Source organism: Gouania willdenowi, chromosome 6 (genome assembly GCF_900634775.1).
Source record: "Gouania willdenowi chromosome 6, fGouWil2.1, whole genome shotgun sequence".
NCBI classification, from domain to species: domain Eukaryota; kingdom Metazoa; phylum Chordata; class Actinopteri; order Blenniiformes; family Gobiesocidae; genus Gouania; species Gouania willdenowi.
The window spans coordinates 19,328,853-19,354,126 of NC_041049.1; the positions used below are offsets into that span (position 1 = coordinate 19,328,853).

Consider the following 25,274-nt stretch of genomic DNA (forward strand, 5'->3'; position numbering starts at 1 on the left):
TATCTATCATACAAACAAACACTGTGAAAATTGCAACTTTAATTGTGCAAGCACATCATTCCTCTACAAATGTAATGCACTGTAGGACCGAGTGGCACCGTTACAAGATGGCCACCCAGTAGGCCTACCGCTCTAGTGGGCGGCAGCAGTTGATGCGGTGTCTACGTATATTATGTCTATGTGCGTTACAAACAAGCACCGTTAGCCCCTCCCCTTTTCTAAAAACTAGCACCTGTGGGCTCTACAATCTGTGGTGAGTAGGTTGGATTGAGAGAAGAGTGAATAGAGAGGTATAGTGAGTAATGAGTAGCTAGTTAACATAGCATAGATTGTTCATTAGAGATTTTATAGTATAGACTGGGCGTGTCCTAATTGCTCCAGGAGCCCTGCCCATTCGCACTTTTAGTACAAACAAATGTTGAAGCTCTTACTTATTTACATTTAATGTTATGCTGCAAGCTTGCCTTTCTGTGTGGCTTGTAAGCATTAAACATTGGCATTACTTCAATGTTCAAACTAGTTCAGACCTTGTGCAGCAACAGCATACAACTCTACTTCTATCTCAACAGGTAACGATGCATCAGGGATCCGAAGATGTGGAATCTTGTAACTGTTGATTTCCAAGTTTTCTCACGGTTTTCTCTGTTTTAGGTGCTTGTCATTCACTACTGATTATGCCTCCGTGCACAGACATATTTGGTGTAATTTGTTTCACAGTCCACCTCCTTCAGACTAATCCTACAGTGTATTAAGTGGCATCTTGGGAGTAGTCCTCTGCCATATTGTCTTGTTGCCAGCGTATACAGCAGCCTATATCTTTCAGTTTATTCTCTTGTAGTTTTGGTCTTATATCTTTCTTCATGCCAACCTCAGACGTTTTGATGTGTACCTGATTATCCTCTTACTACCTCCTGCTTTGACTCATTATAGTGATACGTAAACCGTCACATTAATGCACTTTAGAACTTTAAATTATTACTAATATATGTTAGAAATAGTGATGTGCATTGCCATGAATCTAACGTTACAATACGATTCACGGTTTGCGTGTCACGATACTAAACTAATTATATACGTCGTGATATAACGCAATATCAATAATGACAAATTTCACCTTTACAAGTACAAAATGGTATTAAATACAATTTATTTCTTTTTTTTTTACTTGCAGGAAGAAGTAAATGGTAACTAACTGCAATTAGTAGTTCAATAGGGTCTTCACTCACACCTACTGACCGGGCGTATACATATGTTAGCACCATTAACTCATTGACTGCCAAAGACGTCTAAAGACGTCAATTGTGTTTTCCAGCTGGGGATGCTAGGAGACAGTGTGACGAAGGTCTTTCGTGAATATTGAGCTTGTACCATGATGTAGTGACCAACTGGTGACCTCCCTATGAGCTCTGCCCATCACCCATGATGGGCAGAGCTCATAGGGAGAGGAAAGGAGTTTACAAGACAGAAAATGGTGGTACAAGAGTTAATGCTGAAGCTCCCAGCAGCTCACAGGAGCATACACTCAACCAGAGCAGGTGTGGAACTAGTGGACTATTGAGAGTGTCGCAATGGTGAGAGAAAATGATCAAAAAACGGGGCAAGCGGTGACACTCAGCATGTCCAGAAGAAGGAGGAAATTGCGTGTGTGGAGAATGACGGGGGAGAGACTTGGAGGACAGCCAAAATACAGTAAAAAAAAACCATTCAACTCTGACTTAGATAGCAAAATATTAATAACTTTGCCATCAACAAAAAAAATTGCTTCGAAGTCACTAATAGGTTTTTTCAGAAAAATAAGTTTCTCTCAGCTTTTTGTCACACACTGGCGATTTGTGTGAAACAAGCTAGAAACAAAATTATTTTTTGTGATGAAAGTGGAAAGTCTAATCTTTCAAAATCTGGTTTTCAGATTGTCATAGTACAAAATATTCTGTGGGTCTTGAAAAATTAGTGAAAATCATCTAAAACGCCTGGCAATATGGGGTTGGCTGCTCTGAAAATGGCTGGCAGTGAATGAGTTAAATGCTTTTTTTGTTAAAAAACATGACTTTAAAAAAAAATAATTCATATTGATAATTTTTGGATTGATACTGTGAAATATCGCAATACATCGCCAAATCAATTTTTTCTTACATGCTTAGTTAGAAATGTCATTTATATCAACATTTAGCCTTCACATATAATTTCCCTTTATATGTCAGCATAACCATTTTGGAGATTTTGCATTCCCAAATCATGTTGTCATCACATCAGGATTATTCTTCATATTTCTACTCCCATAGAAAGTCTCTTGTAAAATAGCATTTAGATCAGACGTTTTAGCACTTAGTTATTTTTCAGTCATTGAGTTCCTTTGACGTTCTTATTCCTCAGAATAGTTGACCTCCAGAAGTGTGCGTTCAAAGTGCTTTTTATTGCATATGCAGCTTCTGAATCATCTCTCATTCTTGTACTAGTAAAGGTTACATATAATAGTCCCTCAGTTGAGCTGTCTTTGTTACTTGGATTGAGTATCCCTTCAAGCTCTGGGTCATGCAATTGAGTCCTACGTCATTATTTCGACACCACATATTGAACACCTCCAGCAAAATGTGTTTAAACTCTTCTAAGGAATTGTTCTGTTGTTTTGTGTTTTTTTAAAGGATGAAATAGACACAGTTTACAGCTTTACTTGAAGAAGATGAGTAACTGTTAAAACTACATAGCTTTTAAATAACCATAACAACCTGTCGTGACTTCAGAAAAAAATCTAAGAAATCTTATAATGATCAAGTCAAAAACCTCTATCTACAGAAGGGTTTTACTAATCTAGAGTAGTGATACGTTACTTTATACCCATCGTGCATGAAAGACTGTAGACAAGGTCACCACATTGCAGGTGACACAAATGGAACCGGCAGAGTGGATATGAAAGGTTAAATGATTCCCCTGACCGCTCTCTTGATACAACTACTGGCTAAAAATACATTACATACACAGAAAATAATTGTCATATGCAATATGAAGAAATACACACAATTTGTCATGTTTGCCTTCATCCGTGGCTGGATTTGCCTATCATGCAACCAATGTGATGGTTCTCCTTTTCTTGGTAAAGAGATAACAGCACTAGTTGGACAATTAAAAATGAGATTCACACTATAATCAGAGATTATGATGCTCAACAGACGTAAAGATGCACAGTGAAAAGGTATAAAACCAGCTTTGTTCTTTCTTGAAAGGCATGCATTAATTGTACAGAGCAACTTCTGCTTCCAAAGTCCAACTTCATAATTCCCAATGAGCTGTTGCCATGGTTCCCTAGTTTAAAGATCGTAATTTGATTAGTCTTCGCCTAATAAAATAAAGCTACCAGAATACCTCCATGACTCAAGAAGAACAGCAATCTGAAGACAATATGAGGACCCAAACTCTTCAGGGAGACACCCTGGTAATAAATATCAGAGTTTACAGATAGCATATTAAATTATATTTCTAGTTCACATTCACTTTCAAATTCTAACTCAGCATGTACAAAAGCATAACGGAGGCACAACATATCACAATGTACATCCAATATAAGAGAGATGGAATGCACAATGTAAACATATAGTTTACTAACTAGCGCTGTGTGCTTATCTTTGGAAGCTTATTGCATTCACAGAAGAAAAAAAGTTTAGTTTTTTCTGAATTGATGAGATAAAAATAAAAAATGTGGCCTTGTTTTGCTGTTTCATAGGACATATTTTTGTTTTTTTTAGTTGAGATAAATCTTTATAGGAAATATTTTTTGGTTTTCCTCCTAAAAACACTTACCGTATTTTTCGGCCTATAAGGCGCACTATCAATGAATGGACCTGACTGGGTCTATTTTAATACATAAGGCGCACCGGACTATAAGGCGCACCGGTTTGTTATTATTAATATTATTATTATTAAGACGCATTAAGCGAAATAAAATAGTCAGATAAGTCAAACTTTATTCAACTCATTAACACTAACTCTCAACATTGTTCAGGTTTAACACATAAAATACAGAATACACTCACTTTTTCAGTCCAGTATGTTGAAGCACAGTAGTTAATTTCATACATAAGGCGCACCTGATTATAAGGCGCACTGCCGATTTTTGAGAAAATTAAAGGATTTTAAGTGCGCCTTATAGTCCGAAAAATACGGTACTTAAAAAAATAATCTCATCGACTCAAAAAAAACGAAAAATATTTCCAATGAAAAATTATCACATCAATTCAGAAAACCTGAAAAACATTTGCTTTAAAAAATTATCTCATCAACTCAGAAAAGCGGGTAAATATTTTCAATAAAACCAGTAAAACAGGGCTACAGTTTTTTATCTAGTTATTATTATCTCATCAACTCAGAAAAAAACAAAAAATATTTTTATAAAAATGTATCTCATCAACTCAGAAAAAACAAAAAATATTTACCATAAAAACAGAAGAAAAAAACTTCTTTCTCTGTACTTACAAGTCAAATCGGAGATTTTGCCGCTCTTCAAAGAAGTAATCCAAAAGGAATTTCCGCACGAATTCAGGGTTTAGTGTGTTGTCGATCACTTCTGTTCTCCCAAACTGCACAAAAGAAAAGAACACTTTGGTAAACTTATCACTTACTGTACATGAGATCAACAAAAAAAGTGTTATAAAATTGTAAAACACCACTTTTCTAGTTTGATGTCCTAATTCAACTCATGTATGATTCAACTTCAATCTCAGCTTGAAGAGACTGTGAATTATTATAGACTTATGTAAATAAGTGATCCCCTGCAGATTGTTGCTTGGAGGATACATTGAGAGAGGGGGAGGCGTGTTCCCAGTAATTATCTACAGCTTTACAGTGATTATATGAATGCAGAGCAGCCTTAGTGTTGACTGAATGAGGGTCAGGTAGGTCCAAGTGTGACATTTAACTTATCAGTTAATAATGCATGCCAAACTCAGAATTATGAATAATCCTAAAATGATTGAAGCAACAAGATCTCCTGCCTCATTTAGAGCCATGAATAATCATTCTAGGGAAGCACATGGGTATGGCAAGAGGGTCAGATTGGAGTGTGCAGTTACTCTTAAAATACTATATTAGGAAATTAGATTTGCTAGTTTTTATTTATAAAACAAGGGCACTAAGAGAGCGCAAACCTCCTCCAAGAACCAAATATCTTTTTTGCCAGATATTGGCACTTATCTGGATCATTGATCTCCATGATCATCACACTCTAAAGGCTTGGGAGAAATTTCTATTCCTATTAATAACAATATAATAGGTCCAAATGTATGTGCACCCCCATTTGTTAAAAACATTGCAATGAAATGCGCACTCCAGGTTAAATCTGGATGAAACTCAGGGGCGGATTTACTAAAGGTTTAGGGGTATTAAAACGTGCAAATGTCACTCCACACGCTAATAAGCCGCACAAACCTCAGGGAATCAGGAGTGCGCGGTTGCTGCATGTCTCAATGCGCTCTCAATCCATTTAGTGCGTTTCCCTCTAATGAATATGTATAGTAGGTGGAGGTCACCAGGGGAGCAAAAAAATGAGAGGAGGACCAGCAAATAAATTAATGCAGTCTGCGCAATGCAATTAATCAAATCTGGAACTGTTTGCAGTGATTGTTTTAGCACCAAAAAATAGTACAACTGACAAGTAGGTGCAAACACAAGAGATCTGGTGCAGTAAATGTTTACACAAAACACAGCGGAGGCACAGGTCGGTGACCACCGACATCTCCTCCCAGCAGGCCGGGTCCTGGGATGCCCCAAAGTCCTCATGGAGCTCTGCCTGGTAGGCTGTGAGCAGCGACATAACGTAGAGCGCAATGGTGGTGAGTGCTGAAGCCATGTAAGAGCGTTCCGACAAACCCGATTGCATGCGGTCCGACTTCCCTGACAGGCTCGGTCTCCGAGGAGCAACAACAAGGACCCGGGGGAGCAGGTGTGTGGTCACCAGCTGCTCCACTGCAGGAGCAGCTGGCCTTTCCTTCGACAGCCGTGGGGGGCTTCGGAGCAGTGTAATTCCCGAGCGTGGGGGCAAGGAAGGCACTGCACACCTTAAAACTTCAGGCAAAAAGGATACACAACAGCGCCCGGTGGCACAATCCAAATAGGGTCCACCTGTGGACGGTTGAGCTGCTGCGATGATGAAAGCTTCCACAGCGGACTAAGGGCGGCTGATGAATACATCTTTCATTGGCCAATCAGATTGGCAGAATGAGAAAGGACTTCTGGATATGACTCAGGGGGCGTATGTATTTGTGGCCATACCAGCCTGTCATGGCCCGATCTTGTTAGATCTTGGAGGCTAAGTAGGTCTGGGCCTGGTTAATAGTTGGATGGGAGACCACTGAGAATTCCAGGTATCACAGTGGGGGACAGTCGCTCCAGTGGTAACTGTCATTGTGTCTTTGGGCAAGACACTTCACCCACATTGCCTAGTATGAATGTAGTGTGTGAGTGAGTGTTGATGGTGGTCGGAGGGGCCAATGGCGCACTATGGCAGCCTCGCTTCCGTGTGTGGCTAGAATAGTAGCTAACCACCACTAAGTGTGGAGTGAAAGAATAATGCCTTAATTCTGTTAAGCGGTTTGAGTGTCTATGATAAAGCACTATATTAAATCCAATGCATTATTATATCCCATAGTGAGACATCGAAACAAATGTTATGAAAGAGAACCTACAGTAGCTTGGGTTATATATTAACACAATCTGCCCACTTTTTCCACAAGCAACACTTTGCATTGGTCTCTGTGACCATGTGAGAATCATAGCCTCCATTTTCTTGGTTACCAGGGAAACCAGTACTCTTCCATTTAATATGGTCACGGCTTTACTGTCACACGCAGTTCTCTGAGAAACTGAACATCAGCAGGAGTGCCCAGTAAGCTGATAGTGATCAATGCACTTTTTTCTCCATCCTTAGCCTAAGGCACTCATACTCCATCAAGTGTCACAAAAAAATTTTAAAATGGGATTTATGTGAGTAGAAACCAGTGGCACTCCAGATAAATGTGTGTAGAATTGCCAATCTTCCGGCTACACAAATAATATCTGCTTGGTAAATAGATGTGGTAAACGTGCAGATAGCTGTTCAACATTTACTTTATTGAAGTGATTTTGAACTGCTATCAGGGTCTTTCTGACATATTTTCTTTGTTTTGTACTGACCTCAGACTGTTTTTTGCCTGTGTCCCCAACTAATTCTTGTTATTTAACTTTAATTAAGAACCAAATCCACATCTTATCAATCAGAGCTTGATAGATAAATGGGTTGACAGTACACATATACGTGTCCCTTCAAACACACTGTCAAATCGACATTTCTGGTGCTTTCACAAATTGAAAATTGAGTCAAAACCATGGCGAATGTTGATTTTGTGACTTTCCAAGGAAACACTCAAATACGGCAAAACTTTTATATCTTGTGGAATGACGTTAAAACCACAGGGAACACCCTGAACAAACCAAAACAAAAATGGTAAGCCATTTTTGAAACTAATCCGGTTAATTGGATGACGCTCCATTAAACTCACTCTCTTTCTTGCCGAATCTTACATTAAACTTTTCCGCTTCTGCTCCATCTTTGCATTGTTCTACAGCAGTGCTCATCAACCTTTCTGAAACTGCGAGCTACTTCAAAAAAGCACTTCTTAAATACTACATTTTAACAGGTTTAACTTTAATTAGAGGGTAAGATAATAAGGAAGGCTAGCAATAACTTAAATAGGTAGGACACATTGAGGTTTCAAAACAATACACTTAAATTCTCCTAATTTATGCAATTGTTTCATTTTCATTACATTTTATCAAAATTTCACCTTGCATTTTTAAAAATTTATTTTATATTTATCACATTATATTAATCATACCACTGACCATCAGTGTTGGGAACGTTACTTTAAAAAAGTAATTAGTTATAGTTACTCACTACTTGTTCAAAAAAGTAACTGCGTTAGTAACTAAATTACTCTATAATAAAAGTAACTCATTACCAAGGAAAGTCACTATTTGCGTTACTATTAAAAAAAAAAAAAAAGTTGCTCTATGTCAAAGAATTCACATTTTTTAGATGTGTGTATCGTGAGGTGCTTCATTAAATTTGAGTTTCTTACAACAGATGTGGACAAAGTCTTCTCTCCTGGATATAATGAACACTTCACATACACGTTCTTGCCTTTGACCACAATTAATTTAAAGTAGTGTTTGTATCGTCACCTTAAAAATGTAACTTTTCATCAGACTGCTCCACTCTCGCCATCTCTGCTGCTTCATCCAATCTGTAGTGTGTGTGTGTGTGTGTGTGTGTGTGTGTGTCGCGGGTGCTGGCACGTCGCCTTAGCCAATCATAATCGCTCACCTTGTTTTTAACCCACCTCCTCACAACGGTTGAGTCAATGCATGTAACGCACCGTATCTAACGTTCAGTAACGATAACGGCGTTGTAACGGCGTAAAAAGTAATTAGCTAGATTACTGAAAAACAAACGCCGTTACAAAACGCCGTTATTTTAAACGCCTTTATTCCAAACACTGCTGACCATCACTGTTGGGCAAGTTACTTTCAAAATGTAATACATTACATATTACTGTCATTTAAAAGTAATTAGTTACATTACAATATTACTGTCTCTGAATTGTAATGCGTTACACTACTTTTGAATTACTCTTAAGTTACTTTCACCACAAAAAATGCAGAAGTATGACTAGCATTCTAAAATGCTAATATATCGTTTATTGCAGCTGATTATATATCCAGTGGAGGGTAATGTGGTATAGCATAATGACTGTGTAGGCTACAAACAACTTCATATAAAAAAGGCACAGGCTCATTGCGCAATAAGTAGCAATGACCGTCAGAATCACAAAAGCAGATAAAGTTAAAGTCTGGTAAGTTATGATACAGATATTATCGTGAACATTTAAAGTCTAGGCCTAGTCATAATTAGGGTTGGGCATCGTTTGGATTTTAACGATTCTGATTCCGATTCTCAATTTCGATTCCCGATTCCGTTTCTTTGAGTTGTGTAGATAAACAGGTCACAGATTTCACAGGATAATTTTTTTATTTGAAAAAGCCTTTACAGAGGTTATTTCTATTCATTCACTTAGTTGATACAGTGTAATTTGGTTGCTGTACTGTAACTTGGGTATTCAATTACAAAGGTCCCCAACTGTAACTGTAAAAATGAAACTTGCTGAAATAACACGACAAACAAGTTGTCAGCAGTCTAAAAAACATAGAGCTACAGGTAGATGTGAAACTAAATAAAACAAACTCAAACCCTAAAACAGTCATGTGACAAATCAATCAACAGTTCTAATTGAGAAAGATTATTATTATTCTGGATACAGTGGAAACAGAAACTATAAAAAATAGTTATATTTTGAACCTGTTTATACTGTAGGGGAGATATTATATACAAATATGTAATTGGCGTCTAAAGTCAGAAGCATAAACAGGCAGACTTTCACACGGACACACACAGACTTATTGAACACACACGGACCTCGGTGAACACGGTAAACGGAACAGGCTTCACCAGGCGGCTGGCACTAGGACCCGGAGGCGGAGTAAATGCATCCCTGTACTGTGTGTACAGGCTGTAATATCACCAGTTTATCATTTCACCTGTTATTAGAGCTACTATCTTTACCAGGGAGCAAATATTTATTCCTGGTGGTTGTTTTCCAGAGTTTTACTGGGCTTTTTACCGGTATTCAGTTCCTATCTCCCTTACGCTCCGCGGTCCCAACTGTGTTGCTGTCGAGCTGCTGCTTCAAAACTACAATCAAAATAAAGGTGAAAACAGTTCTCATGTGTGGTCTTCTGTGTTATAGTCATGAACATGCGGACTTTCACACGGACACACACGGACTTATTAAACACACACGGACCTCGGTAAACGGAACACACTTCATCGACTGGCAGGCACTAGGACCCGGAGGCGGAGCAAATGCGTCCCTGTACTGCATTCACAGGCTGTAATAGCACCAGTTTATCATTTTACCAGTTGTTAGAGCTACTATCATTACCAGGGAGATAATACTTATTCCTGGTTATTGTTTTTCTGAGTTTTACTGGGCTTTTTACTGGTGATTAGCTCCTATCTACTTTCCGCTCCGCGGTCGAAACTAAAACCGTAGCCACGCACACAGACACAAGAGGGTCGCTGCACCCGCGTTGTGAACGCATCTTATAAAAATCCCGCGTAAACAAACAGAGCAAGCCGCGGAAACAAACTAGTGCGGGCATTTATGAATCGAAAAAAAGAATCGTAATGCAAACATCTTCGTAACGGTTCTGGAACAGCACGATAGGAACCGGTTCCAAATAGGAACCGGTTCTCGGTGCCCAACCCTATTCATATTCATAATAGAGCTAGAAACAACTATAATGTAACCTATAGTCTTATGACATGACAAGACACACAATCTTTCTTTTTGTTTCTATTCTTTTATTCTCTTTTAATTAAAGCTCACAGCACAAAGCTGGCATGCACTGGGATTGGTAACCGTTTAAATGGCGCATGTCAATTTATAATATCTGTCGGCTTTTTTCGTGCGCTGTTTTTTACCACTGCTAACATGGTGACCAGTAAAATTCGGTGCTGTTTTTCACATCTCAGGTTAAAATGCATTGTAATGCGCGTTACTGAGATTTGTAATGCTCTGCATCCACAATGTTATAAAAGAAAATTACCGTTTGCAAAAAAAACGTAAAGCGGCACTACATTTGTAATGAAGCGAGCACGTATCTGGTGTGTGATGTTACAAATGTGTGTCAAAGAAGAGAGTCAAGATAAATTAAAGTGTCTCTTGAGAAGCGGTGTTCAGCTGGGCGGAGCCAGGCAGAAACCCAGGGTTTCTTAGACAAAACTTGCCAGCGAGCACGTTCAGTTCACGGAGAATGTTACCATGGTGACATACTCACAGAAGAACATACCTTGCCTTCAGGAATGAGATACTGAGAGTTTCCCTCATTTGAGCTCAAACATACTAGTGTGAACATAACCCGCTTTCTGGAATTCCCCTCTGGTACCAGCGGGCATCGTGTTGATGACCCATATTCTACAGGATTCCTAACCCCATGGTGCAATGCACAGAATTTTTTCAAAGTTCAAGTCACATGACCATTTGTCATCAAAACCAATTTAGTTAATGGTGTCAAAAACAATCCTGAATGTTGCAATTTAAACCTTTGACTTTTTTTGTAAATTTCCAATTTTTGGAAGAAATACCTTTGATTTATTGATCTTTGAAGCCTACACTATGTCTTAATCTGTGTTGTAAAAAATGTTCAGGATCATCGCCAGCAACTTTGTACTTATATAATAATATGATAATGTATTATTATTATCAGTATTACTATCATTACTATTATTATACAATCATTAGCATGATGCCCAAGTTGAAATCTTTAGTAACGTAAAGTAAGTAGATACAGTGCTTTGGTGAAACCTTGATTTTAAACCATCTGTAGTGCAGTTCCTTTTTTGATTATTAACTTGTGACGTACTGAACTGAAAGCTTGCTAGTACTGTATATGTACAGATCAAGACCCATACTTTATATTAGCTAAATGACAACAATATGCATTTCTATATTTCCTGTAGGTAAATTAAAGCACTGACCTCTCTCCACTCCTTGTTGCCCATGCCTTGTGTGTAAAGGACACAAACTGTAAAGAACAAAAAAACGTATTAGTTGAAATGAAATTATAGCACTAGAAAAGCTAGAAAAGACCAAACTAACTTACCACAATGAGGATGGCAGCTGTGCAGGGATTTTTTTTAAATATATTTGACAATTATTCTTTGAAAATGTGATAACGCTGTAAAATAAGTCTTTATGAGGATCCTAGTTATTGAGGATGCAGGAGGCTAGAGTTTACCTTCAACTTTTTGCATACAAATTACAAACTATTCAACTTTTAACATGTTCAGCTAATACGGTCAATCCATTTCTACCCATTTCAACCTTTTTAAACGTTTTCAACCCATTTCAACCTTTTTATAACCTTTGCTAATGTTAAGCTATTGCTAGGTTAATGTTAAAGCTTGGTTAATGCTAATACTAGGCTAATGCTAATGCTAGGTTTATGCTAATACCAGATTAATGTTATTGCTAGGTCAATGCTAATACTAGGTTAATAGTATTGCTAGACCAATAATAATGTGAGGCTAATGTTAGTGCTAGGTTAATGTTAATGCTAGGCTAATGCTAATGTTAGATAAGTGCTAATAATAGATTAATGTTATTGCTAGGCTAATGCTAATGTAAGGTTAGTGCTTGTCACTACCCAATCTTTTAAAGCACCAAATCCTTTCAGATCCTTTAAACGCATGCGCGAAGACTATGTCACTTCCTTCACTCGCAATCCTTACGACAGAGCTGCTGGGACGTGATATTTTAATGTAAACTGACTATACAACGTTTGTTAAATATTTTAATAGTACACATTTAAAGGCACACCATGGACTTTTTGACCTAAAGAGTTGACCCATATGAATTATGTTAAATGATTCATCATTCCAATATACAGAACTTGACAGTATCAATGCTCAGAGTGGGAAATACCGACTATGTAAGTTTGGAGAGATGAACTGTCTTTCACAGGGTCATGTGACCTGGAGAACATTTCACTTTACGGCAGTCATGTGACCACAGGCTCAGATATACATAGTTCCCACAACATACGAACATTTCCCGACCCGGCGCCAATGTTGTGGGCAGCTGAAACAAGTTTAGCCTCTGTTCACAGCCAAAAGAGCACAATATGGTAGTTTTGTGTTGGGTTAATGGGTGCACTAATCGCTGAGATAGTTCAGTTAAACGTGGATTATTTAGTAAGGGAAGTCGGGAAGTCGGCAAGTCAGATGCGTAACTTCGGGATAAGGGTTGGCTCTCAGGGCTGGGTTGGTCGGGCTGGGGTTGCGCCACGGCTAGAGTCTATGGGCTGAAGGAACAGCCGCCACCGTCGCACTCTTCTCTCCGCCGTCGGAGACCCGGTGCTCGGCCCGCCTCGCCACGTTGGTGACGCTTCCCCCCTACTCCCTGACCCCAGCCGCTGCGCCGACCCTTAGCAAAGGGGACCAACAACGGCCGACGGAGTGGACGGGCAACCCGGCGTGTGCGGGCTCATCCATCCGCCCTGACCGCTGCGCCGATCCTCGGCAAAGGGGGCCAACAATGACGGCGAGGTCAGGAAGTGGGGGGAGCGCCACCAACGTGGTGAGAAAGGCCGAGCGGCGGCTGCTCCTCCAGCCGGGGCACAAGCCCAGCCCCGCTTCGCACCCCAGCCCTTAGAGCTAATCCTTATCCAGAACTTACAGGTAAACTACTGTCTGCATACACAATCAGAAGACAAAGGGAGGCTGGCCTGACTGACTCTTTGTTGATTTTTGAGACAGTGCTGCGGTGATTGTGGTCACTAGGGGCATTTGCATGAAAGTTACCGGTCTAGTGCCCCTAGTGGCCAAAAGTTACACAGTGTGCCTTTAAATATGTGACTGTTTTGTGGTGTTTTTAATTGCTAATAATAATAATAATAATAATAATAAAAAGATAAAAACACAATACACAACATTGACAATCAAAAACCCAACTGAAAATAAGATAAAAACCAAAATAAATCGGAATTCACTCAAAACCATTTCTATTTCTTTTTAAATAGCAGGTTTTCAACCTTTTATATAGTACACTAACTGTCGTAAAATAGGCCGACCGGATGTAGACGTGTTTCGCGCATGCGTTGAAAGGATCTGAAAGGATTCGGCCCGTGAAAAGATTAGGTAGTGACAGTGCTAATGCTAGGATAATGCTAATGCTAGTTAATGTTAATGCTAGCTATTGCTAATGCTATTGTTAGGCTAATGCTATTGTTAGGCTAATGCTATGCAAGTGCTAATGCTAGGTGTATTATAATGATAATGCTACGTAATGATAATGCTAGCTAATGCTAATGCTAAGCTAATGCAGTGCGACATGGGCCATCGCCTGCATCTGCACTCGCATTTTCTTCAGATAATGCAAATATTCTAGTTTTATAAAGAATTTCAAAGAATTAAATTTAAAGTCTTGTAGCTTATAGCGTAAAAAAACAATGACAGACTATTTTGCAATAGTCCTGAAAAGGTTTAAGGAATAAAAACTGAACTTATTTATCCAAGTTCTGTTTTCACTTGAGGAAATCTTTGATGATCTTTACAAACCAATGACCTTTCTTGTAGGCTACATGTGCATATAAAAACAAATCGTTGCTTATCCCTTTGTGCCAGTAAGATTTAGTTGCTAAATCGATCACCACTCTTCCAAATTCCAACTATTGTCGTGTCAGATTGATAATTTTGTGATCTATCTTCCTTCGTCCTCTGTTGTGTCCATCCTCTTGCTCTTTTACATGTCAGGTTGGTTTATATCAGAGGAAGCTGAGGACATCATGCTCAGCATAATCAACACAAGTGCTACTCACATCTGAAGCTGTAGTTAAAGTCAAAGCCTTCTTCCTCCTTTCCCTAATCACTGTCATCATCACTGTCATCACATCCACGAGTCAATTTTTACCTTGTGCAAGTGTAAATGTGCAGACTAAGTGCCTAATGTAAGTACCACAAGTCACGCTGATATCACCTCCTACACACAGGATAAGTACTTACTGCAATAGTGTTAATGGTTTAGGTATAAATGTGGATTTTTTTTTTGTTCATGTCCCAATACTCATTCAATCCCTGTCACATGAATGGGTTTGTCCTGAATCATTGATCAACTAGCCTTGCCTGAAGCATGTTTTAAATAACACGTTGGGTTGTTGCACTAAGTAGTGAAAACAGGAAATCTTTACCTCACATACAACCAACAGTAGTATCTAAGTGTAATTGTCTTTTTCTCTTAACCTTTTAAGATATGATTTAACTTCACTCTTTTTATTGAAACCAAAATACATAAATCACTAGCTGAAGCCTATGCAAGTCAGACTGAAGAGACATATCCAAACATTATTGATAAATCTGAAATTATACAAAGCCTATATTTACTACTAGGGATGTAACGATTCACTCAACTCCCGATACGATTCGATTCACGATACGATTCTCTCACGATTTATTTTACAAAATGGGACTGTAGACAAATTTTTTTTTTTGGGAAAAAAAATAGAAAATACTGTACTATTTTCCTTTTATTTTTCATTGTCAAAAGAATCCCTTGATAAACTATTCAAAACAATGCAATTTAACTAAAAATAAATCTTGAATGAAATAAAAAAAGGAAAAATACAAATGAAAATGAAGCCTATTAATTTAAATTCTGGTTCTATAATAAACAATGCAAAACTGCATAATAGTTCTTTTTCTTTTAAAAGTGCAACTGAAAATGTATTTTGTGCCTTAACAATTGGACTTAAAAAAAAAAAAAAAAACCGTCATTACACTGATTTACGTCATATTTGTTTGGACCAGCAGAGGGCGCTGGTAACACAGTGGTCGGTTGGCATGCAGATATCTTGCAGTGAAGAAGAGAAGCTATGCTAGCAGACAGAGCTAATAGAAAAACGTGACTTTTACAGTTATTCAAGTAATATTACAGATATTCTTTTGGTGCTTAAGGGGTAGTGAATCATTTATTAACATATTTAAGAGTAGAAGGCAGCCAGAAAGAAAGTATTAGCAGACTCCGCCCGCCGCCTACACTTGTGGTGGTTAAAAAAAGCTGCCTTACGATTAATCGTTACATCCCTATTTACTACTGAATAAAAGTACTTTACCTTATCTTACAGTCTTTGAAAAACAACCTTCTTAGATGCATATTAAATTGCGATCTTGGCTTTAGATGCCTGAAAAGCCCTCCATTCTTTCATGATCTATTTTTGGTTATTTCGTCTTGTTAAAGGCCTGTAGAAAAAGGTCAGTCCAACACAGAGCCAGTGTTGCACACAAGATGTCAAGCCGTTTTAGACTTGAACCCTTACAAAGAAGGGCTACACTGTGCTTAGTGTGGATTCTAACGTACGCTTAAGGATAATATGGACATGACACTGATATCTGAGCTCTGCTGAACCTGGTCTGTTTGTGCAAATTTTACACAAAGGAGATCAAGTGCTTTCTGGTTTTTATTGTGTTTTGGTCATGTGTGTCAGGTCAAATTGAATACCAGTAAATTGCATAATAGTTGTTGGTTTGCTTGTAGAAGAGCTCTGTGACTCAAACAGATAGTCCTATATCACAGTAAAATGACCAAATCTAAAAGGATGCTGGCTATACTAACAACAAATTGACAAAAAAATGCTTGAAGGGAGGAGTCTTTATGGATTTTGATGGAAAAGAGTGTTGCCAACAAATCTGTGAGTCAAGGGAAAAGCTTCATATCCGACTTGTTGCATTATGGCACGTTCACACCAAACACGTCGACAGCAACAGGTTTACATAGACAATACATGATGGACGTGCTTCTAGGGAGTGTCAGAGGTCCCGCTGCATGTCCTGTGCGGCACATTTTAAAGCGTTTTGAAATTTTAAAACGCTGCGTCCGGCGCCTCCAACGCAGCCGATGCTGGAGTTGGGATTGTTGAACTTTTGGGGCATATCGCGGTGCGTCGACCAATCAGGAGCGTTCCCCAACCGTGACTTATTCAGAAAAATGTGAGGAAAAAAAAACACTAACCGGAGGCGGAGATGGATGAACAAGTGCTCTTCTGCTGGCATAGAGCGCCTGTAGTTGGTGTCCTGGTAGGAGATGCGAGTATTGAGATGAGAGCGCCGATGCGGGTCAGCAGGTCGTCAAACTGGGCACGGGAGAGACGGAAGTAGCGCTTTCAGCTTGTCTGAGCGCACCTCTGGTGAATCCAGAAATGACGCTGAGGCGCAAATAAAGCCAAGCCACTCTCTCGATAATGTAGAGCCGATGAACGTGGGTCGGAGTTGGAGCTCCAAACATTATTCTCCAGCATTCACCACACTTCTCTATAGTCCGCTAACATCACAGTGCACACACTAAGTCACACCAAAATACACCGCCTTCTCAACACAATGTTCTCCACCACTTCACAGTCACTCGGTGAATTATGAACGTGACTGATCGCCACCGGCAACAGAGAAGCCCCTCCCCTCAACGCGCTCCCTTCCCAACTTGTTTGGACGCGCGTCCAGAGCATCTTCGACGCTGGTGACAAGCGTACCAATTCGATTCAATGAGCACAAGCGTCCAACTACGGGTGTGAGGCACAATTTTGACACCCGAAACGCATTTGGTGTGAATGTACCATTAGTCGGACCTGCGTTGAGCTAAAAATAATGGTTGGAAAAAGCTCTTGTCGCAAAAGGATTTACTGATGACTGCCTGCAACAAACAAAAACACTTTTTATTTATCCTTAAAGAAACTCTCACATCCTCCTTGGCACCAATACCTTCTGCCATTTGGACAGTTCTCTATTTGCACATGCAATATAAACATTTGGAGCACTGAATTTTTATGCAATTTTGTTAACTTTATTGTAATTCTCAGAGGGTTTCAGGCTGCATTAAAAGACACATCTGTGATAGTGGACAGACAAGTGTTGGATCTTACTTGGGTCTGACTTGGAGAAGGTGTCCCGATCCAGCAGGTTTCTGTGGAGAAATGAGGAATAAGGATTAGAGAAAGTTAGCATAGGCCTATAGTAAACATTCATCATGTAAACAAATGTACTGAGTGGAAACACATTAGCATTCTTTCTATGTACCATGACTCAGCATTTTACCAACACTGGTAAACAACACACTCCGTTTACAGCTTTGCTGTGAAACCTATAGAGGAGGTGGCAATACATAAAAAAAACAAGCAAACTGTATATTTAGATGTAGTAAGAAACTAACAGGCTGAACAGATAAATGCTCAGTCTTCTTAGTTTTTTTTGTAAAAATGTGTAAAATTCCTTTTAGTGTATTGGCTAACATGCATTAGCCTGTTAGCTATTCTACTGTATGTAGCTAAACACTGTGTTTAGGACCGCCTATTGGTGAAAAAGAATTATGTTGTGATTTTTTTTAAAAAAAGAAAAAAAATTGTGATGCTAGTAGATTTTAGTCTGATTAAGATAATGTTGGTGAGATGTTTAATTTTTCAATTACAGCTTCTTATCTCCATATTTAAGGCCAAAGGCACAATTATCTGTATTAATCCATATGTTTTCTTTCTTCAAGATGGCAGTTACATATTAAATGGAGCTGCCCAATCAAACATACCTTAGGTCAGTGGAATTGATTAAATTTACTGTGAACGTAATTGCATTGGTGTTTTTATTAAAGCTAAGTGTACAGTATATCCCTATGGTGCACCTGAAAGATGAAGAGTAATTAACCTCCAATGAACAACTACACTTTTTAATAGGGTGGACATTTCAAATCCAGACTTTTCAGCATGGGGCTCAAACACAGTCACAATTAGCATTTTCATGGCGACCAGCAACATGACAAAAACACAAGCTGACAGGATTTTTAGCATGCAGATAGTCCTTAGCGTTTTAAGTCTTAGTACAAACTGGAACAAGTAAACAAATGTACTGTATGTGTGTAATAAGAACACATGGTTGAGTGTAGATGCGCATAAAGCGCATACTTCTAGGGTTTGCTACATTTTTCCTAACATGCTGATATATTCTCACCAGACAGTGTGACACAGCAAGAATTAAAAAAAAAATATTTACAGAACACTTTATGTTCTGTAAAGTAATGTTTAATAGTTATTTTGCAAGATATCTTTCAGGCCGTCTTTGTTTATAACTTGTTATAAATGTTTGTTCCATCGTCTTCTTATTCTTGGAGGTAACATAGTAAAACAAAAAGTGTGGTTTTAACAGGTAACGGCTTTTTAGACTCGATAATATCACATGGGTCCGACAAGTGAACATTTGCAAAGTACTTGTGGTAGTTACTAAACATGTGAAACAAAGGCACCCAAGCACACGGGTGCAGTGCACTATAGCTGCATAGGTGATGGAGTCCAAGTTAAATTCAAGTCTTGATGTGTCCGTAATGTGGTTTCAATTTCACTTCCCAGTACTTTGATGGAATTGAGACTTTTTTATGGGTCGTTTCCTGCTTGAGACACACTCAGTCAAAGCTAATACTCTGCTGGCAGTGAATTGTACATCTCTGTATCTACCAAGTTTAAGCCTAGATCAGGACTGCACAGATATGGCCAAAATGATTTTTTATCAATATTGTAATCACGATTATAATCACAATTATTTATCATATTTGGGAAAAATCTGCGTTTTTATTGCACAAACAAATTATAATCAATAAATAATAATAACTAAAAATAATTACCCCAAGAATTTAAAATGCACCAAAGGCTAACTGTATAAATACACTATTACAGAGTACAGAGCCCATATTTTAAATGTAAATATTGCAGACGATCAGGTTAATTTAATCATGGCAACCAAAATCGTAATCACAATTAAAATGTGATAAATTGTGCAGTCCTAGCTAGATACTAGATAGAAATCAATATCTTATCATCAATTTATGTTCCTCCCAGTGCGGCTAGGGAAGGGTTGAAGAAAAATGAAAAGGTCTCAAATCCAAGTAGCAGGAATACGTACTGTATGCCTAATTTGCAATTCACTCAATAATAAAAGAACTGAGGGTGACAGTGACAGTCTCACTAAATGTGCCAGAGATGATAACAAAGGAGAACAATGATAAGAGGAGGACAAATGGGATTACTCACAGCTGAAAAAAGATGAATTTGCAGTGGTGTGGCCTCTGAAAGCACACATTCTTTAATCTTACTGTAGTTTACACTTTTAAAAAGTTGAAGAAGAAAGCTCAAACCAGAGTGTCCTAGCTTTGTAGAAAGGTCTCTGCTGCATTCTGCTCTGGATCACTAATAGCACAATCTTTGTATTTCTTCATCTGTCATCACCACCTTTGGTATTTTATTATCTATTTCACTTTTTTTGCTTGCTTCAAAAACACCTTTAGAAATGAAAAAAATAAAAATAAAAATATATATATACATAAACAATGCAAGAAGGTAGAAGATTCTCAATTTCTATTACAATAAATAATCTTCAAATAATAGTGAACTTTGAGGATGTATGAAAAAAGATGAACAACTTCATCTTGCATTACTGTTGAATATTAATTAGAGCTACAGTATAAACTGAATTTCTAGTCGGGCTGCACGATTATGGCCAAAATGAGAATCACGATGATTTTTGATGAATTTTGTAATCACGATTATATTCACATATAGACATCATATTAGCAAAATAAATCTGTGTTTTGATTACACTACTTTTAAACAAACAATATGTGTACAGTTTAAAGTGAAAAAATGACACTTTAAATAAGAATTACAATTTAAAAAATAAAATAAAATCAACACAAGAATTTAAAAAGCACCAAAAGCTAACTAAATAAATATTACACTATTACAGAGTACAGAGCCCGTATTTCAAATCTAAATATTGCCAAGAATCAGGTTAATTTAATTGTGGCAACCAAAATCGTGATCACGATTAAAATTCCTAAGTTTTTTATTTTCCACAATTGGGAACTCTGCTTTCTCCATTAAAAGATGTCAACATTGGAACACATAACCAACTGAAATTAAATGAATTCCAAACGTGAAACTGTTTCCAATAAAGGTTAAGTGATGGCTAAAAGAACAACAGAGCTGAACCCACGACGTTATCACAACAGACGTCATATTAGACTGTAGGGAGTTATGGTTGATTGTAGTGCCAGTTATGTAGTTCCTGTACTGTGTAATGCAGTTCTACCATGCTTGTATTTTACAGGTCTGTTGTGCTATTTGTAGATTTTTCATATTGTTGGAGTATGATTACTCTTTACATTTTAGTATATTGATTATAGTATCCTATGTGAAAACCCAACTCGGGAAACAAGTTGTAAAATAGCTATAAACTCTTTGTATACGACACATCGGTTAACATTGGTTATAATGTATCATCAACATTTTAATAAAATCCTATCCTCATTTAACCTTAAAGTCATGTATTACAGGGGGTGGAACCTCCTCATGACTTCTGGGCTTCCCTTTGCACAAAGTGAATAAGGCACAGGTTGAAGATTTCCACTTCAGAGGCTGATGTGAATGAGTCATGCCTCTCCTCACTGGGGCTTCATATCTTTGTCAAACCAGAAGCCGGAATTCTTCATATCCCAGCCATCGAGAGGTTGACAGATGGTGTGGGACTGGATACCTATTTAATACCACCAATGCAATTTTAGATTCAACCAATTCAATTTACGTCATTTATCAATGGGGTCATTTGGTTGTAAAAGAATGTTGGCTGTGTAGAAATACTTCAAGTGACATTGAAAGTGAAATAAAACAATACAAGCAAAATTGTGTAAATGTAAGTAATTATAGCATATATATTTAAAATAAATAGGCACTCTTACACCTACCCTACTTTTTACACATTTACATACATTTAGAATAGCTGGTTGGACACTTCAATTTTGATAATTTACCAAGACACCAAAGAAGAAGGGTGGGCCAACTAGGAGTGTGACGATATCTCGATACGGCGATATATCGCCATATTTTTTGGCATGATCGTTGATCAAAACCTTTTCTGCTTTTTCACTAAAATGTGCAGGTACGTCTTCACAGAAATTATGTCACTATTTGTTGAGGGAACCAATATATTGGAAACTGGAAAACCGCACTATAATGGTGTCACTGGTAAAAAAGACCCTCATTTTTGTTGACAGAAAGCACTATTGGAGATACTTATTCATTTACATTGGAACTTATTTACACAAATGTTGCATTAAAATAGTTTCACTGTTCATAGGACACTTCTCCAATGTATTGTCTTTCAGAGATGTAAAATAAATTGTATTTTTTCACTTAATCTTTTTTTTTCTTTTCTTGTTATGTCAAATTATCGTAGATTAATTTCTGACTAATATATCGATAATTGCAGTATCGTCATATCGTGAGCTTAGTATCGCGTATTGTATTGTGGGTTACCCAGAGGTTCCCACCCCCAGGGCCAACAGATTTGATGAAAATGATCATCCATGTCGGTTTGCTTCTTTTCTTTTGCTGGAATTCAGCTCTGCCCCTCCACGTCTGAACAGCCCCCACCTTAAAGTGTTTTAAATCTCGTCTTAAGACCCACTTTTATTCTCTGGCTTTTAGCACCACGTAAGTGGTGTGGTGCCCTGTGTCTTTTATCTATTTTATTGTTCTTATTTGATTTATTTTGTATTTATGTATTTTCAAATCAGTTTTATTTCTATTTATTGTTTTATACTCATTTAGTGGTGGAGCTCATTTGCATGGTTTTGGTTTTATTGTTTTTATGATCTCATGTGCAGCACTTTGGAAACGTTTTATTGTTTAAATGTGCTCTATAGATAAAGTGGATTGGATTGGAATATAATGCCATGGGACTGTTCCTACTCTCAGCTCTGGAATGCGCATCAACTTTTGACGAGCAGCTCGAGCAGCCAATAGCAATGCTTAAAACAGCTCATGGGATCGCAGTGTTGGTAAAAACATCTCTGATTGGTTGAAGTCCAGCGTGACGCTCCTGTATTTCTAAAGCTCATTTACAGAGCCAGGAGAAGGAGAACAGATTCACTGTCCACTCAGAACACTTTGTATTATAATATACAATACAATATAATAGGAAGATTATGGATTTTTGACCAAATAAAACCAAAAAAACTTACAAACTGCAGCTTTAACATACTATTAAAAAAGAAGACAAAATGAATCTTGCTGGAACTATGAACTAGGAGTCTTTTTTAGAATTAGTTAAACACAAATTAGTCCCATTTTTTTAGATGCCAGTCTACATTTGTCTGACTTGGTAGAGCTAGTAGCTAGCTATTAGATCTTGGTGCAGCATTTGAGTGATTCCTTCACACCAGAAACTGTAAGTGTAAGAGTGGTTAAAAAAAAAAAAAGATACGGACAGTGTGCATAGCAAGTGTCTAACTAAGGCTCTGTGGTTAGCAGTGTAGCTGTATAAATATAGCAGTGTACTAGTTGTGCAGTTCCGACTCCTTGACAGCTGACAAATGCTATCAGGGCCACCTGCTGATGCCACTTTGTTCAATTAACGCTGTCAGACTCTCAATCTAATCGTGTCAGACAGCTTTGGTGCCCACCAGCTCTGAACGACTCCATGTGGATTCAGGATGGATTTGTTACACATTAAAGCTGATATCCAAAGTTTCTGAGAAATCTATGTTTATGTGTCATTCTTTTGAAATGCGAAAAAATACCGAACTCTTTTACTATGGTCTACTGCCGGTGGTCATTCATATACATTAATGTATATAAGTCCCGCCTTCGTCCTATAGACCCCTATACAAATACAAGAAAGCGCAGACTTCGCCCAGCCAATAGGCTTCGACTTCCTGCTACTTTCAATCAAAGTGAACGCACATGCACTGTTACAACAGCAAACGGGTATCACTGAGCACCATCGCGTCATGGAGGAGCACTCTGAAACTCCAGTTTCCCATTCCACGATTGCCAACGTCTAAATCTTCTACTGAAAAAGAAAAGAAAAGTCCGGGTACAAAGCTTGTGGATAAACGTCTTCGTGACCGCAACAGATTTTATGTCGGAGATGCTTTTCAAAGGTGGAGTGTCTTGCTGCTTTTAAAAGGATTCCGAACTGACCAGGATTTGGCGACATTCATCATGGACAGGTAATAAACATGTTTTAATTAAAAGTTACGGCACTTTAACAATAAATGTGTAGTTGTTGTAGTTATCCGACTTTGTTATGTTTTGCAACGCGTGTGAACAAATGCAGAGGCGTAGGTTTTGGTAGATTGGCAGAGGCAGGGGCGGAAGTAGAGCTGTTGAGGGCGGGACATTGAGAATTTCTCTCAGAAACTGAGTACAGCACAGCGTTCTCGACAGCGCTGTTGAACTTAGCGGCCCGCTACGTTCACGGGTTGTTTAGACTCTCTTTTTAATTTCCATAACCGAGAAACACATACATCAGCCGCACCGTAAATTTAATACAGGCAATCTGCTTGGATGCCCGTCTTTACCCGAGGACCCAGAGGACCCCTGCCACCACTTAGCTGCCCCTGATGCTGCCTGTGTACTTTCTCCTCTTGGTAACCGTAATTAACGTCCAATATAAACAGTGTGCTTCAACCAGACGTAGTGTAGAGCGCACATGAAGCAGCTCGTGATGTTTCTAACTCACAACAGATCACTCTACATGCACGCGCACGATTGAAACGTGTGAGTATTAGGGATGTAACGATTAATCGATTCATAGGTATCACGGTTGATATCGATTTTCTGAAAATTGAATCGCAGTACTTTTTTTAACCACCACAAGTGTAGGCGGCGGGCGGAGTCTGCTAATACTTTATTTCTGGCCGCCTTCTACTCTTAAATATGTTAATAAATGATTCATTACCCCTTAAGCACAGAAAGAATATCTGTAATATTACTTGAATATCTGTAAAAGTCACGTTTTTCTATTAGCTCTGTCTGCTAGCATAGCTTCTCTTCTTCACTGCAAGATATCGGCATGCCAACCGACCACTTTGTTACCAGCGCCCTCTGCTGGTCCAAACAAATATCATGTAAATCAAACCATACAGTTTGTATAAGATCATTTTAAATAAACTGATTCCAGTGATGTAACCACATAAAGGCAAACTTAAGACAAAAGGTAACATTTATTCATGCTAAACAAATAAAAACTTACTTACTGTACAAGAAATAACTTGAATAAATAAAATTGCCTAAATAAAGCTAACATATCAATAATCGTAGTATTGTCTAGGGTGGGAACCTCACGATATGATACACGATACAAAGCTCACAATAACGATATGACGATACTGCGATTATCGATATATTGGTCAGAAATCAATCTACGATAATCTGACATAACAGGAAAAAAAAGATTAAGTGAAGAAGAGTCCTATGAACAGTGACACTATTTTAGTGCAACATCTCTGTAAATAAGTGTCAACATACCAATGTAAATGAATAAGTATGTCCAATGATGCTTTCTTTCTTACCAGTGACACCATTATAGTGCAATATTCCAGTAAACAATATATTTGTTCCTTCAACAAACAGACCTACCTGCACATTTTAGTGTAAAAGCAGAAAAGATTAAAAAAAAAAAACCAAAAAAAAAACCAAAACAAATCGATACTTAGCGCGAGCATATCGATAATCGATCGTGCAAAAAAAAAAAAAAAAAATCGTATCAAGATATCGTCACACTCCTAGTATCGCCATATCGTGAGATAATCGTTATCGCGAGC

The 25,274-nt window shown here is 38.1% G+C and overlaps 1 protein-coding gene across 2 annotated transcripts in view; it reads right to left on the bottom strand.

Annotated features, from left to right (window-relative positions):
* The window catches only part of LOC114464792 (copine-8), a 113,868-nt gene that overhangs the window by 57,901 nt on the left and 30,693 nt on the right, over positions 1-25,274 (bottom strand). For both annotated transcript variants that reach the window (XM_028449351.1, XM_028449352.1), the window contains exons 2-4: positions 17,554-17,594; positions 11,624-11,670; positions 4,468-4,571 (exon numbers count right to left, since the gene is read on the bottom strand). In XM_028449351.1, the coding sequence (XP_028305152.1) occupies positions 4,468-4,571; positions 11,624-11,670; positions 17,554-17,594 (192 nt within the window). The remainder of the gene's footprint in view (positions 1-4,467; positions 4,572-11,623; positions 11,671-17,553; positions 17,595-25,274) is intronic.